Source organism: Martes martes (genome assembly GCF_963455335.1).
Source record: "Martes martes genome assembly, chromosome: 6".
In the NCBI taxonomy this organism is placed as follows: Eukaryota; Metazoa; Chordata; class Mammalia; order Carnivora; family Mustelidae; genus Martes; species Martes martes.
The window spans coordinates 22516500-22533988 of record NC_137893.1 but is presented as its reverse complement, the minus strand read 5'-3'; the positions used below and the strand labels follow the sequence as shown (position 1 = coordinate 22533988).

The 17489-nt window shown below is 40.0% G+C and overlaps 2 protein-coding genes across 2 annotated transcripts in view; one reads left to right on the top strand and one right to left on the bottom strand.

The window, feature by feature from the left end:
• The window catches only part of AK9 (adenylate kinase 9), a 120798-nt gene extending 115812 nt beyond the window's left edge, over positions 1–4986 (bottom strand). Inside the window, exon 1 of the mRNA XM_080806437.1 lies at positions 4915–4986. The gene's annotated coding sequence lies outside the window, so the exon portion shown is untranslated. The remainder of the gene's footprint in view (positions 1–4914) is intronic.
• A 754-nt stretch (positions 4987–5740) lies between these two features.
• The window catches only part of FIG4 (FIG4 phosphoinositide 5-phosphatase), a 127166-nt gene continuing 115417 nt past the window's right edge, over positions 5741–17489 (top strand). The window contains exon 1 of the mRNA XM_080806331.1: positions 5741–6025. Within this exon, the coding sequence (XP_080662457.1) occupies positions 5960–6025 (66 nt within the window). The 5' untranslated portion in view covers positions 5741–5959. The remainder of the gene's footprint in view (positions 6026–17489) is intronic.

Here is a 17489-nt window from a genome sequence, read left to right as displayed (position 1 = left end):
AAAACTGTATGATTATTTTAGTAGATATAGAAAAAGTTCTCTTAGAAATTAGGAATAGAAAGGAATTTTTTAACCTGATAAAAAGTATTAACAAAAGACAAACTTTACATTTAATGGTTAAATATTAAAAATGTTCTTTTCAGGTCATGATAAGACAAAAAAAAACTGTAATTACTCCCAGTTGATATGATTGCCCACATAAAAACAAATATATCACAGATAAATTATGAGAATTAATCTGCTAATCCAATGTGCTGGATTCAAAATGATACAAAATTCAAAATTCAGTTGCATTTCTATATAGCATGAATTGCTAAAAAATGTAACTAAGGATAAAAAGACTTATCTTTGCAGCAAAATAATAAAGTGAACAGGATTAAATATTATAAAAGACATATAAACCCTTTATGGAAAAATTACAAAATCTTATAAAATGACTTTAATAAGCAGACTTCAAAAATGGAACATAACTATGTCCCATTGGTCGGAGACAATGTTCATGGCAATGAAAGTGGATTATGTGGGCCATACGCTTCCAGGTAAATGGAATATGATTATACTTCTCTGTGGAATTTAAGAATATTCAAATGGGCTTAATATACCAATATTACTTTAAGATGTCATTATGAAACAAGACATAGTAAGAATTACTACTAGTATATTAAAAAGATTGAGATGAAAACTTCATGACAAAAGAACTAAAATTTCAAGTTATTTTTAGTAACAAAAAATAAGTAACGCTACCATAAAATGTAGTTATAAAGGAGACAATGCATCTAAACCTTTTAGACAGATGGTGCATTTATTAAAGAGTATTAAGTGCACTAAAACCAGGACCCTAAGGCCTGGGATGGAACATTTATGTGGATGTCTAGGTACTTTGAACCCCATGATTATCTGTGTTAGGCAGGAAACTAGGCATGAGAGATAGGATGGACCTTAGCCATCCTCACATCCCCAGCAAAGGACTGTCTGGGGATCACCCCACTCCACCCATCTGGCAGTTGGTTTGCAGTTACAACATCTCAATGGGGGAAGGATTAAGTTTGTTGTGCTTATTGCACTTATGCAGAAAGTAGCCTCTGGTCCTTATGTAATCTATGCCTCTAGAATAGCAGAATATAGAGTAAGGTGCGAAAGGTTCACAGAGGTGACATTTTAGATGGATTTGTTAAAGGAGGACATGCTAAATGAGGCCAGAGAACACATCAGCCAACTCCGCTCTTTGGGATGGCCAGAGGACACTCCCTTCTTTAAGACTACAAGGAATGAACTAGTGAGGCACTAGTATCATTACTAAGCTCAGTGGTGGCTATCCTTTGTAGGCCAGGACTGAAGGTAGGAGAAAGGCTGCTATGATACTGGGGTCCCATGTTTCAGGGGGATGAGAGAGTCTGGGAGAGCAAAAGCCAGATGGCAGCACTTAACTATCAGAAGCAAAGTAGGTGTAATTACTAGAATGGCTAGGAAGTCCAGAATGGCAGCAAGCAAGATCCACAGAGATCCGTGGTGATGGCTGGTAAGCCACGGAATTTCTAGGGGCAAAACAGATAAGCAGTCAGCAAAAATGCTGATGAACTTATATATCTAAAAATGACAAAAGGCAAATGAATCAAAGGCTGATATCAGCAGCCACAGTGGAAAATCATGATTCCTTGCCCGTTCTTAACTCCAAAACCCATTTCTTGAAGGGGAGGCAAGGAGCCCTTAGGAATAGACCCTACAACACCTAACAAGTATTCACAATAGGGATTCCCCAATCCTTCTCCAAAAGAACCTATAACCATTAACTGGGGAAATACACACAGAGGACATGGGACTATCCTCCTCTTTCCAAGTCAATAGGACACAGGCTCTGAGCTGACACCAACACCAGTGGATTCAAAATGTCATCATGGCCTCCTGTGAGAGTGAAAGCAAATGGAGAACCAGTAATCAATGGAAACTTGGCTCCAGTCTATCCTATAGTACAGGGTCTATAGGATCACTTCATGATTATTTTCCTGGTACGTAACAGGGATTGCAGCTGGCAAAACCTTCACAGTGATTCCCTGCCTGTGGAGTAAGAGCCAATGTGGTAGAAAAGCCAAGTGGAAGCTCATGAAACTGTTTACTGGCTCCTTGGCTCCTGGGCCAGATAAATAAGAGTAAATCATTCTGATTGAATGGAATGGAAAGGTGCTAACCAAAACTATTTAAAAGATGCATAGCCCTGCTTAATTCTCCAGTGTGGCTTTTTGAAAAAAAAAACACACAAGACAGATCATGACAAATGATGGGGGATTACTGAAAACTTAATTAAGGAATAGCCTCATTTATAACCATTGTGCAGATGAGAGCTTTACTAGCTGGACACAGCTTCTTGTTCTTGGTAGGTAGTTACTCACCTGGCCAATGTGTTCTGTTTTTTTAAATCCCCGTCAGAAAAGAATATTAGAAGCAGTTTGCATTCATGTCAGCAAGGGACATTCAGTTTTACACCAGGACTCTCTCTCATATTTGTAGCAAATAGAGTAAAAGGGGGTCTTGTTGATCTACAGTATCGGGTGAGCAGGGACTGGAAAATGTCCAGGATGCCTTCCTAAGACACATGAGCAGCAAAAAGTGGAAGATAAATTCACAAGGATTTAAAGGCTTGTTACTTTGGTGAAGTTTTAAAAGACCAGTGGTCTGGGTCATTCTGTGATATTCTCTCCAAGGTAAAGGACAAGTTATTGTACCTCTGAAAGAAGGGGTGTAGTATTTTATAAGTCTCTCACTTTGGGAGATAGATGTAGCACACTTGGGGATACTGTTCTGATCCATTTAATGGGTGACTTGGAAAGCTACCAGTTTTGGGAGAAGCTCAAATAAAGAGAGAGTTCTGCTGAAGTTTTGGTGTATGATACCAGAGGCCTGCTTCTTGGGCCATATACCTGCCCAGATCCCAGGATGCAACAGGGAGGTACTTAGAGCTGGAAGAATTCTTCTGGAGTCTTAGCAAAGCCACAACAGAAACCTCTCAGTGTAGATCACTGCTGTCTGTAGCAGAGAACCATTCCCCCAATCAAGCAGCAGCTCTTGGCAATGCTCTGGGCTCTGGGAGAGGATGAATGCCTGACCATGGGACATCAGGTGACTCTGGAAATGGAAGTGCCATCATGAGCTGTCAGATCAAGACCTCAAGTTGGACAGTCATAGCAGCAATCCACCAAATGATAAAAATGGAACACTGGGATCAGTTCCAAGCAGATCTGAAGGGTACAAATAAGTTTCATAAAAAGCAGCCCAGACCCCATGTCACCTGTCTCCTGCTCACCAATGTCTCTCTTGTAGCTCACACCTCATATGGAATTCCCTAAGAACAGCTGATAGAAAATCTTTTGAAAATCATGGATGAATCAGGATATATTAGTGCAAGCTATAAATGGAATCCTTCCAGACTTTAATCCCACTTGAGGGGTAGCCCTGCATGATGATGATTAAGGGAAATCCTCCTTGAGGGCAGAGGTTTATTAAAAAATATTTTATTTATTTATTTAAAGAGGGAGTGAGAGAGAGAGCACAAATGCAGAGAGGGAGAAACAGACTTCCTGTTGAGCAGAGAGTCAGACACAGGGCTCCATCCCAGGACCCTGAGACCATGACCTGAGCCGAAGGCAGACGCTTAATTGATTGAGCCCCCCAGGTGGCCCTGTGGGGAGAGATTTAAGCAGTATTCCTAGGTCCTCAGGTTGGAGGACAATACTGATGGTTTGGCCCAGGGCCTTAGAGGAGCAAGATTGAAAGACAAAAGAAAACGACTTCTGGGGAACAGGCACGTGAATGAAACTATGAGAGGGGTTAGCAAACACACTCTGTGGCGACCTTTAACAATCACACCCTTGTGTCATTATTCCCTTCCCTTAATGTGCTCTCCCTTAAGAGTGAATTACTCTGAGACACACATCTCAGGATTCTCCAGTGATTTCAGCCCACAGAGACATTTGCTTGATAATATCCCCTTGGTCAACATCCTTCTGCTCATTGATGTTGTTTCCTGGGATTACTTCCCATATAAAGCTCTTGACTTCGCATTTTTGTCTCAGGATCTGCTTCTGGGTGAACCAAAGGGAGAAAATGTTCAAACGGAAGTGCTGTTACAGTATAATAAAATAAATGAAAACTAATATTGGAAACCAGAAATCCACAGATATTGTAAAAGTTGTTATCCTAAATGAAAATATTAGTGTAATTTATTTAATTTAATTAATACTTGATTTCATATGAAATTTTAATATGTATTTAATACTTGATTTCATATATTTAATACTTGATTTCAGATTAATTGGTTTCCATTATGAAACAAAACAGAAATATTCTTCCCAGCTGAAAGATCCAAGTCAACGTAAAATGCTAGAACTGACCTGACCATCTTTCCAGTTCTTAAGCAGGACTAAACTATGAAAGAAAATTAAAATACTAAATAATTAAACATTTGTTTTAAAAATTTGGTAATCTCTCAATTTTAAATTTACAATATGATCTCTGACATCTCCTTGTTAAGTAACATAATCTCGAATATCACATTATGTTATGCGTTTATACTATAATTCAGCAGAGTTTTTAAAAGTTCCCTCACATTTTTAGCCGTTGGGAAACCCTCTAGCAGTGGGTTCTGTGGTTTCCAGGCCCCCCCCCGCCCCGCCCACCCCGGAAAACCTAGTACTTCTGCTGTGGCGACGCCTTATACTCTTCTAGCAGGTGCTCAGTAAATAGTTGTGGAATGAAGACGTTAGTCGTTGGAAGGGAAAATGGTGTGAAAATTACTTTACTGAGAGATCCCAAAGTTCAGTTTTATAAGAAAATTAACCGGTCTGGGATCCCCGCAGGAGGTGAGGTTCCATTCAATTCATACAAAACGCGTCGGGGCGGGGGACTACGACCCTTACTTACCCCGCCACAGCACAGTCCTCAGGAGCGCACAGGACCTCACCCGCCTGGCCACAGCAGCCACCTCGCGTGCCTCCGCGTGTGGACCGGTTGCCTAGGTAACCCCTGGCGGGGCTTCGCGCAGGGCCTCCTGGGAGGCCGGCTTGTAATTCATTCGTTTTTTAAAATCTTACGTATTCACTTTTGCACTTCACTTCGTATTTATTACACATTCCTTTTCACAGGTATAGAAGGTGACGATTAGAGACGGTATGTACACTACTCACTTACGTTCACACACATCAAATGGAAGCCTGTCTCCAAAGCCAGTGCCACACCCCAGGGCGCTACGTTTGGCAGTCCCCTTGTGGAATTGACAAATAGCCAGTCTCCGCCACAAATATGTGGCAAAGTCCACGACGTTCAACTTCAGGTGATATTTTTTTTTAAAAGGTGATTTAAAGAAGACTCTGAAAGGGTTAAAATGGATAACAAAGCGATGCAAGGGGAAAAACACCGACACTTGATGAAGGGCTATTCTATATGTTTCCAGGAAAAAGAGGGCCGAGGTAGGCAGAGAAAAAAAGACCAACTTCGAATAGATCTATCTACAATTCGGCGAACCGCTTCAAAAGAAGCAATTCAGTCGCAAATCCTCCCCCTTTTCCACAGAGGTGGACCAGATAAAGCGAGAGTCTAAACAAACCGCGAGACTTTTCTCCGCCCACTTTTTCTCTTGCCCGCACCAAAAATGGCGCCCTTCGCTTCCTCCCTAGGCAGCACGCAGGTTCTGGGAGCCTCTACACGCCCTCTCTACGGAATGTCCTGAAGCCCCGCCTCCGACGTGCCTGGGGCGGGGTTTGCCTGCAGGTCGGGAGCCGGGACCAGGAAACACCTGAGCTGTACCCGGTCTCCTGTGTATTTAGTGCCCAAGTGGTGTTTTCTGGCTAGATCCGCTGTCAGAGGTCTGAGGTGTCTTCTCTCCGGGCCTCCTGGGGCAGTCCGGAGGCCGCCGCACCCTGGGCCGCGGCCTGGTGTCCTGTCGTGGGAGCCCCAACTTGCTCCGACCATGCCCGCGGCCGCCGCCCCCATCATCAGCTCAGTCCAGAAGCTGGTTCTGTATGAGACCAGAGCTGTAAGTTCCCTGCGCGGTGAGGCACAGTGGGGCACGCGCGGGGGTACGGTGGCAGCACCCGCCTCCCTGGGTCCCTAGTCCCAGCCTTGGGCATGTGTCTGAGGGGGCTTCGCCTTGTCATCGCACCCAGGGAACTGCTGCTTTTGCTTGTACATGTTTCCACTTAAAAGCAACGATTGGGACACACTGGAAACAGGTGCTTGTGGTATCTCCGAAACTCTTCCTGAAGTTCTGAACGAGTTACTGGATACTTTTAAAAAACTTTCAGAAAGTCTGTTAGCGTTTTGCAGTTCGCTACTTACAGTACAGGCAAGGCTATGAAAAAATATTTTTGACCTTTGGATGGCTAATTTGTGTGTTTTCCTATTCCATGGCATACCAGTCACTGTGATTGAGGTTAATTATGTGCTCTTTTATTGCTAAAATCCTTGGCTCTCTCTATTTGAAAGGAAGACTTACTTTGTTTAAAGACATTTGTTTAGATAACGTTATTTTGCTTTTCACTTGACTTTTTTACAACACTTTTTATTACTTCGAGTGGCCATGTAAACAGTTACGAGTAGAATAAGATCAGTTTTTGTGTTTAGATTCTAGTTCTCAAAGATTTAATGGAATAGTGTTTATAGAAGTACACACTTTGTCATTTGTGCGATTGAAAAATAAAGAATAGCTTTTCTGACTTGGGGTAACTGTGATGTTAGGATCTGTGTTTAAAATTGCACTTGATAGTAATAAGATTGCATATGCCAGAGACCTTCCTGTTGTGCTGTAGAGTGTTTTATAAGGCGCATTCAATGAAACTTGAGTTGTTTTCCATTAGATTAAGTAGGTACTTAACAGTTTCTTGGTTATAACATGGTTCTTATTGCACATCTGCCTCGGGTCACAATTAGTGGAGAAACAGTGTTGACCCTAAATTAATTCTGTAAGCAACTTCATTTGATTAGATCCAGACCAGAAGATGAAATTATAATATTCATAGATGTCTTCATTTGTCCTCTGGGGCAAGTCATACAGAAGTATTTTGACATTGAAATAAAACCTGTTTTCTGTACAATGTGGTGGTAAATGTCCTTGTAGGAAACATAAATACTATGCTTAAAACCCAGAAACTTAAGCACCTTAATAAGCTGAGCATTCATTAGGACTGGCTGAGATGTTAGTGTTCTTTCGAAAGCACAACTCGTATTATAGGGCTCTTCTGCTCAGAAACCTTCAATAGCCCCCATTTGAGGGGAGTAGATTCTGAATCTTTTAGTTTGGCATTCAAAGCCTAAGGTGATTTGTCCAAAACCTGTCTGGTCTTATATCTAATTCAATATCAATTCCACAAATATTTACTGAGGATTAACTCTGTGCCTTTATGTGCCTTATTCTGCAGTAAAACTGTATTGCTTTCAGTTCCTTATACCTACCTGGAGTATTTTCGGCCACTCTTCCTTTGTAGAGTCCCACTCCTCCTTCTCTTGTCACAACCTGCCGGTCCGCCCAGCACAGATCTGGTACCGTGCCTTGCAGACAGTAGGCTTCCAATAGGTACTGGTTGACAGTGTCTAACATGAAGAGATGTGTGTTCTAGAACTTGGTTGTCACCTCTCAGTCACCTAAGGAATGGAAACTAACTCCAGCCAGCTTAGAGACAAGAGATGAGTTTATCAGAAGGATGCTGGAGGAGCCATTGCATGGAATCACTGGAAGAGCCTAAATCCCTAGCTTCTGGAAAGGCAGGAACAAGACAGCAGGGTTAGAGAACCCACTCAGGGTGCTCCCAAAGACTAGACCGTAGGTACTAGGAGAAGGAATCTGATTGACTCAGCTGTGATTGGTAATCTGGCCCTGGATGGACAAATCACATGGCGGGGATGGGATCTGGCAATCCTGACTTTGTTTTCAGGAATGGTTGGGCCAGGGAAACCACCCTGAGAAGTGTCTGCTGCATTTAATCTTTGAACCTCAGTTTCCTCATCAGTAGAGTATGTGACTTTTCTTTTTTATATTTGACCTAAAAATTTAAGCAGACAGATTTGTTTGAGTAATAAGCTCAAAGCTTAAAGGACATACATAGCTCAGAAAAAAAAAAAAAAACATGAAATTACTGGCAACTAAGTAGATCCTAGGAATTTAAAAAAAAAAAAGCTGTAGCAGGTTTAATTAATGAGAAGAATAGCTAACGCCTATGGAACTTTTATGCCAGCTGCTGGTCAAAGAACTCTACGTATATTTTGTTATTTAATCCTCATAAAATCTTGAAGAAGGAGATCCTGTTACTACTATCACTACTATTCACTATTATTCAGTGAAGAAAAGAATGAGGCAGAGAGAACAGTGCTATTGAAAGTGTGGTCTGGTACCTGTTGGCAGGCATAGGTAGTTTGTAACTGGATTGGGACAGATTACATATAGAAACTGAGAATCAGTGATTAGAAACCTTTATGGCTCTATTTGACAGAGTAATTGTGATTGTGATGAACCAAATAATTTAGAACATTGGGTTTGTGGTTTGTGTGTCTTTGGGTTTTTTGTTTTTGGCTTTTTTATTATGGAAATTTGGAAAAAATACAAAATAAACAGAATAATAAACTCCCACATAACTATCACCAGCTCCAAAATTACCTTTATTTTCTTTTTTAAAGATTTATTTATTTTTGAGGGGCGCCTGGGTGGCTCAGTGGGTTAAAGCCTCTGCCTTCGGCTCAGGTCATGATTCCAGGGTCCTGGGATCGAGCCCCACGTCGGGCTCTCTGCTCAGCGGGGAGACTGCTTCTTCCTCTCTCTCTGCCTGCCTCTCTGCCTACTTGTGATCTTTGTCTGTCAAATAAATAAATAAAATCTTTAAAAAAAAAAGATTTATTTATTTTTGAGAGAGAGAGAGAGAGCACACACTGCAGGATAAAGGAGAAGAGGGAGAGGGTAAGTCCTAAGCAGAATCCATGCAGGGCACAGGGTCTGATGCCAGGCTTGATCTCACAACCCCGAGATCACCACTGAGCTGAAACCAAGAATTGGCCACTCAACCAACTGTGCCACCTAGGCACCCACAAAATTAACTTTGTTAGCTATAACTCGTTCCACTCCCCACCCATCACTTATTTTATAAGGTTCTTTTTCTTTATTTTTTTTTTAAAGATTTTATTTACTTATTTGACAAAGAGAGATCACAAGTAGGCAGAGAAGCAGACAGAGGGAAAGGGGGAAGCAGGCTCCCCGCCGAGCAGTGAGCCCGATGCGGGGCTCGATCCTAGGACCCCGAGATCACGACCTGAGCTGAAGGCAGAGGTCCAACCCACTGAGCCACCCAGGCGCACTGGTTCTTTTTTTTAAAATTTAGGTTAATTGAAAGGCACAAATCTAAGCTATAGAATATGGAAAGAAAGTATACATGTATGTTAACCACGTCCCTGTCCTGCCCCAGAAAGTTGTCTTGTGTCCCTATCCAGTCACTTGCTCCCTTTTTTTTAGTGGCAACTAATATTCTTTCCTTTTTAACCTTAGATTAAATATGCCTATTGAAAAACTTTCCAATTTGAGTCTAGCTTTTTTTTTGCTCGGCATGTCTTTGTAGTTCATCCATATTGTATCAGTAGTTTGTTCCTTTTTATTATCGAGTAGTAGTCCATTGTATACATATTCCACAGGTGGTTTATCCATTTTCCTTATTGATTTAGACTGTTTCCGCATTTAGGCTGTTGTCAGGCCAGCTGTGGACAGTCTTGAACAAGTATGTTTGTGGTCATATGTTTTCATTTCTTTTGGTAAATACCTATGAATGAAATTGCTAGTCACAGAAGCGATGTTAGGTGGTTACAACAGCAGGGTATGAAAATCTCCATTGCTCCATATCCTTGCCAGCATTTGGTGGTGTTAGTTTTTTGAGATTCAGTTATTCTTGTGCCTGTATAGTGGTATCTCATTATGGTTTTGATTTGCATCCCCTGAATGCTGATGATATTGAGCATCTTTTCACGTGCTTTTTGGCAATTTTTATATATTCCTTTGTGAAATGTCAAAGACTTTTGCCCACTTAAAAATAATGGGGCTATTTGTCTTTTTATTTTTGATTTGTAGTTTTGTATATAATCTGGAATTAAGTCCTTTGTGATATATGTTTGTGATTATTTTCTTTCAGTCAGTGGCTTGCCTACTCCATTTTTTAATTTTTTTTTTCAGCATTACTGAGATATAACTGACAAAATTGTAAGATATTTTAAGTATACAGTGTGATGATCTGATATATGTACACACTGTGTTAATGATATTTTGGTGAGCTAAAGTTTTTAATTTCAACTAAGTTTAATTTATCAAGTTTTTCTTTTGTGTTTATTGTTTTCTGTATCCTAAGAAATCTTTACCTACTCCCAGAGCACAAAGATATTTTCCTGTGGTTTCTCTGAAAGATTTATACTTTTAACTTTTACATTTAGGGGTAGGTTTCATATTAAAATAATTATGGTTAATGTGGTTGTATGACTTATCTATTGTGGCATAACAAATTACCTGAAACTTAGTGGCTTTAGACAACAATAAATATTTAATATTTCACACAGTTTCAGTAGCTCAGGAATCTGGGAGTGACTTAGCTAAGTGGTTCGGGCTCAGAGTCTCATGAAATTGCAGTTAAGATGTCATCCAGGCTACGGTCATCTGAAGGCTTAACTGGGCTTGAGGATTTACTTCCAGGATAGCTCACTTCATGTGCTTGGCAGGTTGAGCTGGTTGTTGATTAGAGGCTTCAGTTTCTCACCTCATGGACATTTCCATAGGACTCCCTTACTGTCTTTATGATGTGGTTGCTGGATTTGCCCAGACAGGGTGTTCTAAGAGAAAGAAGGGTGATGCTACAATGTCTTTTTCGACTTAGCCTCAGGACTCGCACTCCATCATTTCCACAATTTCTGTTGGTTATGCAGGTCAGTTCTGTTTAGTGGGAGAGGACTATGTAAGGGCATGAATACCAGGAAATGAGAATCATTAAGGATTCTTGGAGGCTGGCAACCACAGGGCTTGGCATTCTGTGCATCAATTGTCCAGTCTCATTTGTTGAAAAGATCACTCTTTCTTTATTGAATTCCTCTGATACTCTTGTAAAAGATTAGTTGGATAACTGTGAGTTGATTCTTAAACTCTCTATTTTGTTCAGTTGATCAGTTTATTTTTCTTTATGGCATTACTACCTTGTTTTCATTATTACAGCTTGATAGTAATAGGAAATCAGGAAGTATAAGTTTTCCAAATTTATTCTTTTCCAAAGTTGTTTTGGCTACTCTAGGTCTTATGGATTTACATATGAATTTTACAGTCAGCTTTTCCATTTCTAATAAGCCTGTTGGGATTATGATTTGGGTTTCATTGAATGTATAGATCCATTTGGGGAGAACTGAATCTTAGTAACATTGAATCTTTTTTTTAAATGATGAGATTATTATTTTAATTGAAATATTTCTTTTTTCTTTAAAGATTTTATTTATTTACTTGACAGAGAGAGAGATCACAAGTAGGCAGAGAGGCAGGCAGAGAGAGAGGGGGAAGCAGGCTCCCTGCTGAGCAGAGAGCCTGATGCGGGGCTTGATCCCAGGACCCTGAGATCATGACCTGAGCCGAAGGCAGAGGCTTAATCCACTGAGCCACCCAGGTGCCCCAATTGAAATATTTCTATAAATTAAAATTATTTGTTTAAAAATGAAAATTTATTAATATTTGAATTATTAAGATATTTCACATGTGTGTAATTCAGATTTATATAGAATGAAATTCCATGCACATGACCTACTACAAGAAGATTTTCTTCATTTTTACTTCATACATAGGGCACTTCTTTTCATAAAGAAATTTAAGCAAGCAAGCAAACTAACAAGATGAAACCAAAAACCTCTATTGTAATAGTAATAGTAGTAGAGAAAATAACAGGGAAAGAAACATAGAAACAGAGCATAGCAAACACTGATAAAGGAAAAAGAAAAATAAACTTACCTTTAGGTGATATTATGCTAGAAAAACACTTAAACCATGTGTATAGAGACCATTTTCTTTCAGTTAGTTTAGAACACATGGACTTTGCATTACAGATTAAATTTTTAAAAATGTTTGTTATTGGGATTATCTGAATTTATACATTTTAGGATCACATAATAGAGTCCTTTAATCTATGGTGTATCTATCCATTTTTTAGGTATTTAGTTTCTCTTAGGAATGTGTTGTAATTTTCAGTGTAGAAGTTTTACTACTCCTGAGTATTTTACGAGTTTTGATATTTATTGCAAATGGGATTTTAAATTTGATTTAACAATTGCTTGTTACTAGTATACAGAAATTGAATTAATTTTTATATATTGACCTTATATCCTGAAACTTTGCCAAAGTCATCATGTTGAGAAGCTGGAGCTGGTGTGTTGAATTAAGAATATGTGGATTATGACCTGCTGAATTGGGGGGCACAAGCCACTCATATGGGGTCAACAGCTCACTCAACATTGAACCTTCACTTTGGGAAGTGAAACCCACAGGGTCATTTTGGTTGAAGGTACAGTTTCAGTACACCTACACAACGGAGGTAGAGTCACAGGATTTAGAAGTGGTAGGGTGGCAGGGTTGGGGATGGGGAGGGAATGATCTAGGGGAAGGGCAGTCCTTTGTCCTAGCCATAAGTGAGCAGGAGATAGAGAGCAAGGTAGCAAATACCTATTACTTAAAAGGAAGCAGAAGTCACTAACTTTTTGTGGGCTTGATTCTTAAGTAGTTATTTTAAAAGGTATGGGAAGAGCAAAGTGGGAAATGATGGTGGGAATCTTAAGCTTAGGTCCTAATCTAAATGTTCACACTCTGGGTGTGAACAGGGTTATCATACTGTAAAATACTTAGGCTTTGACACAAAATAGTTGTTTTTCTTATCACACTCACATATTAGTTCTAATAGGTGTGTTTTGTTTTGTTTTGTTTTTGTAATTTCCTTCGCTTTTTTACATAAAAAATCGTATCATTTAGGGAGAGGAACACTTCTTCCTTCCCAATCTGGTCGCCTTCTATTTTTTTCTTGCCTTCTGGCACTGGCTGGGATCTCTAGTACAAAGTTGAATAAAAGTGGCAAAAACAGACATTTTCTTGTTTTGTTCCTGATCTTATGGGGAGAACAGCCTCACTATTAAATGTGATGTTAGCCGTAGGTTTTCAGAGATGCCCTTTATCAGATTGAGGAAGATACTTTTCTATTCCTAGTTTGCTGACAGTTTTTTAAAATCATGAATAGATATTGAATTTTGTTCCATGTTTTTTCTGCATCTGCATATGACATTTCCTTTATTTTCTTAGTGTGGTGGATTATATTAGTTCATTTACAAAGGTTAAAAGAGCCTTGTATTGGGGGGATATTTTCTACTCCATCATGCTATGTTATTATTTTTGTATTTTGCTAGATTCTATTTACTGATATTTTGCTAGGGATTTTTATGTTCAGGATATTACGGTTATTAGTCTATCATTTTCTTTAAGATCTTTGTCTGATTTTGGTAGAGGTAACTTGGGTCTCATAAAATAAGTTGAGAAGTGTTCCTTCTTTCATTTTCTGAAAGTGGTTGTGTAAGATTGATGTTATTTCTTTGTTTAAATGTTTGGTAGAATTTACTACTGAAAGTGCTTGGGGTTGCTTTGTGGGACAAAGTTTGATCATCAATTTCTATAGCAGCTATAGGGCTGTGAAAATTTATAGTGGGTCTTGAATCACATTTTTTCTTAGTGGGGAAGGGGTAGAGAGAGTGGGAGAGAGAGAATCTTAAGCAGACTCCATGCCCTATGCAGGGCACAGTCTCACAACCCTGAGATAATGACCTGAGCCTGAATCAAGAGTCAGTCTCTTAAACTGACTGAGCCACCCACGTGCCCCTGGAATCACATTTGATAAATAGTATTTTTCAAGAAATTTGTCTAATTCATCTTAGTTGTTGAATTTATTGGCATTAAGTTGTTCATAATCTCTTGTTAAACTCTTTAATTTAATTTAATTTTTTTCAAAAGATTTTATTTATTTATTTGACAGAGAGAGAGTGAGAGGGCATGTGAGCACGAGCAGGGGTAGGGGCAGAGGGAGGAGAAGCGACTTCCCGCGGAGGAAGGAGACTGACCTGGGCTCAATCCCAGGACCCTGAGTTCCTGACCTGAGCCGAATGCAGATGCTTAACTGACTGAGACACCCAGGTGCCCCTCTTATTAAACTTTTGATGTCTCTAGGATTTGTACTAAAACTTCCCTTTTTTTCCTGTTATTGGTATTTTGTGTTCTCTCTCATTTTTTATTGATCCATTTTGCTAGGCATTTATCAATTTTACTACTCTTTTGAAAGAAGAATCTTTTGGCTTGGTTAATTTTCTCTAATCAGTTTCTGTTCTTAGTCTTATTAATTTTTTTCCTCTTACGGATTTTGGATTAATCAGTTGGTCTTTTTCTAACTTTATAAGGTAGAAATTTAGGTCATTGAGATTTTTTCTTTTCTAATAGAAAGCATTTAAAATGATAAATGTAAACAAGAGTCAAAAGCCTATGGGGAAAAAAAAAAAAGCCTATGAAAATATCAGTAGCCTGGGGCACCTGGGTGGCTCAGTGGGTTAAAGCCTCTGCCTTCAGCTCAGGTCATCATCCCAGGGTCCTGGAATCAAGCCCTGCATCAGGCTTTCTGCTCAGCAGGGAGTCTGCTTCCTCCTTTCTCTCTGCCTACTTGTGATCTCTGTCTCTGTCAAATAAATAAATAAAATCTTTAAAAAAGAAAATATCAGTAACCTGACAACAAATAAAGCTGTATATTCCTATATACAAAAAGTTTTGTAAATCGTTCTGAAAAATAAAACACCCGCCAAAAAAGGACAAGGACGTGAATAGGTAATCTGACAAAAAAGAAATGTGAATATAAAAAGCTAATTCAACTTGCTAATAATTAAAGCAATAAAATGAAAATAGATTCCCATTTTCACCTGTCAGAATGGCAGAGATGAGAGAGATTGACAAAAGTCATTGTTGGCAAGTGTATGAGTCAGAATAAGGGCATTCTTATTTTGGTTGATGGGAGTGTATTAATTGGTTATGAAAGGATTAGGAGAACAAAAGAACAAAAGAGACAGTGGACAAGATGGGCTGCCTCTTGTCCTGAGCCTTCATTTTGAAGGATAACTGGGCAGAACTGCTCTGCGGTGACGCTCATTGTTACTTTTGTTTGTAGGTGGGTTTTAAGGTCTCCGGAGAAGAAGGGGGATGGGTTGGTAGATAGCATGCAGGAGTTGTAGTTCTGGCTTTGTGAAGGGTCTGCTTCCTCCCAAAACTTCCCTGTTCTCTATGGCGCCCACACCTTCATGCTGCCCTTCGACTCCTATGACGATGTCCTGGACCTTGTCTGTCCTGTGACCTGGTCTTACAGGTAAACTAAGGTCAGATGCAGCCCTACTGCTCATACAGTCTAGTGCCACTAGGACTTGCCCACAGTGGATTTAGCAGCCTGAAGGTACGCTGGATGAAAGTGCAGTTTACCTTAGATGATTTCCAATTTATAGTCCTTGCTTAATATAGAATGCCCTACAGGTCTTACCATTGCAGTAAGTGATCATTTTCTTTTTTTCTTTTTTCTTTTTTTTAAGATTTTATTTACTTATTTGAGACAGAGAGCATGAGAGAGAGAGCACAAGCAGGGGGAGTGGGAGAGGGAGAAGCAGGCTCCTTACTGAGCAGGAAGCCCGATGTGGGGCTCAATCCCAGGACGCTGGGATCATGACCTGAGCCAAAGGCAGCCACTTAGCCGACCGAGCCACCCAGGCGCCCCCGTGATCATTTTCTAACAAATTAACATGTAGTAGTTGAGTTTAAAATTGGTAGCTGAACAGAACTGTGGTGGATTTTTGTGTCTGCATGTGTAGGGGTGAAGTTGTTGGGATGATCCTTACCCTTGCTAGTTCAAAATTGTTAGTATGTGTGTATGCATGTTTGTTTATTTAATTCCTACCTTGTTCAAAAGGATTCAAGGAAGTTTCTTCCTCCTGTCCATCCTATCATACTAAATAGAATAAAATAAGTAAGAACCACATCATGAAGAATGTAGGCTTCATTAGCCCGAATGTTAGCTTCCGTTTGTGTAATGAGGGAACAGGAGAGAACAATATAAGACACAGTTGGCTAAGGGATTGGAGCAGGAAATCAAAGGATATAGAACAGGAAAGAGAAGCAGAGTGATTATAGCTGATTTAGAAGGTGGGGTTGAAGGTGACCAAGTTTCCACTTATTTCTACGGGGATTTGAAGTTTCTCCATCAGTTAAACCCTGAAGCTGTAAAGAGTGAATCTGGGGGCACCTGGGTGGCTCAGTGGGTTAAGCCTCTGCCTTCAGCTCAGATCATGATCCCAGTGGGCTCTCTGCTCAGCGGGGAGCCTGCTTCCCCCCCTCTCTCTGCCTGCCTCTCTGCCTACTTGTGATCTCTCTTTCTGTGTCAAATAAATAAATAAAATCTTTTTTTTTTTTTTTTTTTAAAGCGTGAACCTGGAGACATCCTTTTTGACCCTCAGAGGCTCATTTCTTTCGAGTTGCCTTACTGATTGTGGGATTGCTGGAATAGGCGAAGAGGCAGGCCCGTGATACTGTTAGATTGTGCGAAGTAACTTCATGGTGATCTTTAAAAAATAAAATCTTTATTCTGAAAGTTCAAGTGAAGTTTAACATTAATTGAAGCTGTCAGGCAACTTTAAAATTTCCTCTCTTTGAAGAAAGCTGATTTTCTTCCCTCAGATGAAAAGTGAGTGATTAATTAGCCTGTCATTATAAAAGGAGATAATAATGTTAGTAGATACTGAACTTCCTGTTAAATGGATTACCTATTATATTCCATTTGCAGCTCATGTATATATTTTAGAAACACATTCATCTTCATACTAAGTCACCACCGTTAAAGCTACATGTTGAAATGTTAAGCTTTTTCTTGAAAAGTGATACTTCACTTTCAGAAGAGGGCCGACTCAGATCATTTTCCATCTTAATGGGCATTTAAATGTGGCTTTCTTGGGGTATCTTACTTCTTCACCCCCATTCCTGTCAACCCCCGCTCCCCCAGCATATGTACAAACACGCACACAAGCGTTTTCCCCAGCGGGTGTTGGGTCATAGGTACTGGCCCGTGCGTGTGCCCTCAGGCAGTCCAGCTGGGATGGACTCATTTCCCCAGATCCTGCGTCTTCGTCCTCCTTGATGTGTGGCCTCATTTTGGTGGTGTCCCTCCTCTAGTTGCTCCATGGGAAAGGATTCCTGGGCAGTACTTTTTTTGAGCCTGTACGTTCCGAAAATGTCCTTATCCCAGCCTCACATTTGATTAACAGATTTAATGTTGAATTAAAGATCGAAATGCATTTTCCCTTAGAATTCTGAAGGCGTGATGTTCCTGTCTTCTGGTGTTGCTATTGAGAATTTATAATATTACTCCATTCTTGATCTTTGGTTTGAAGCCTGT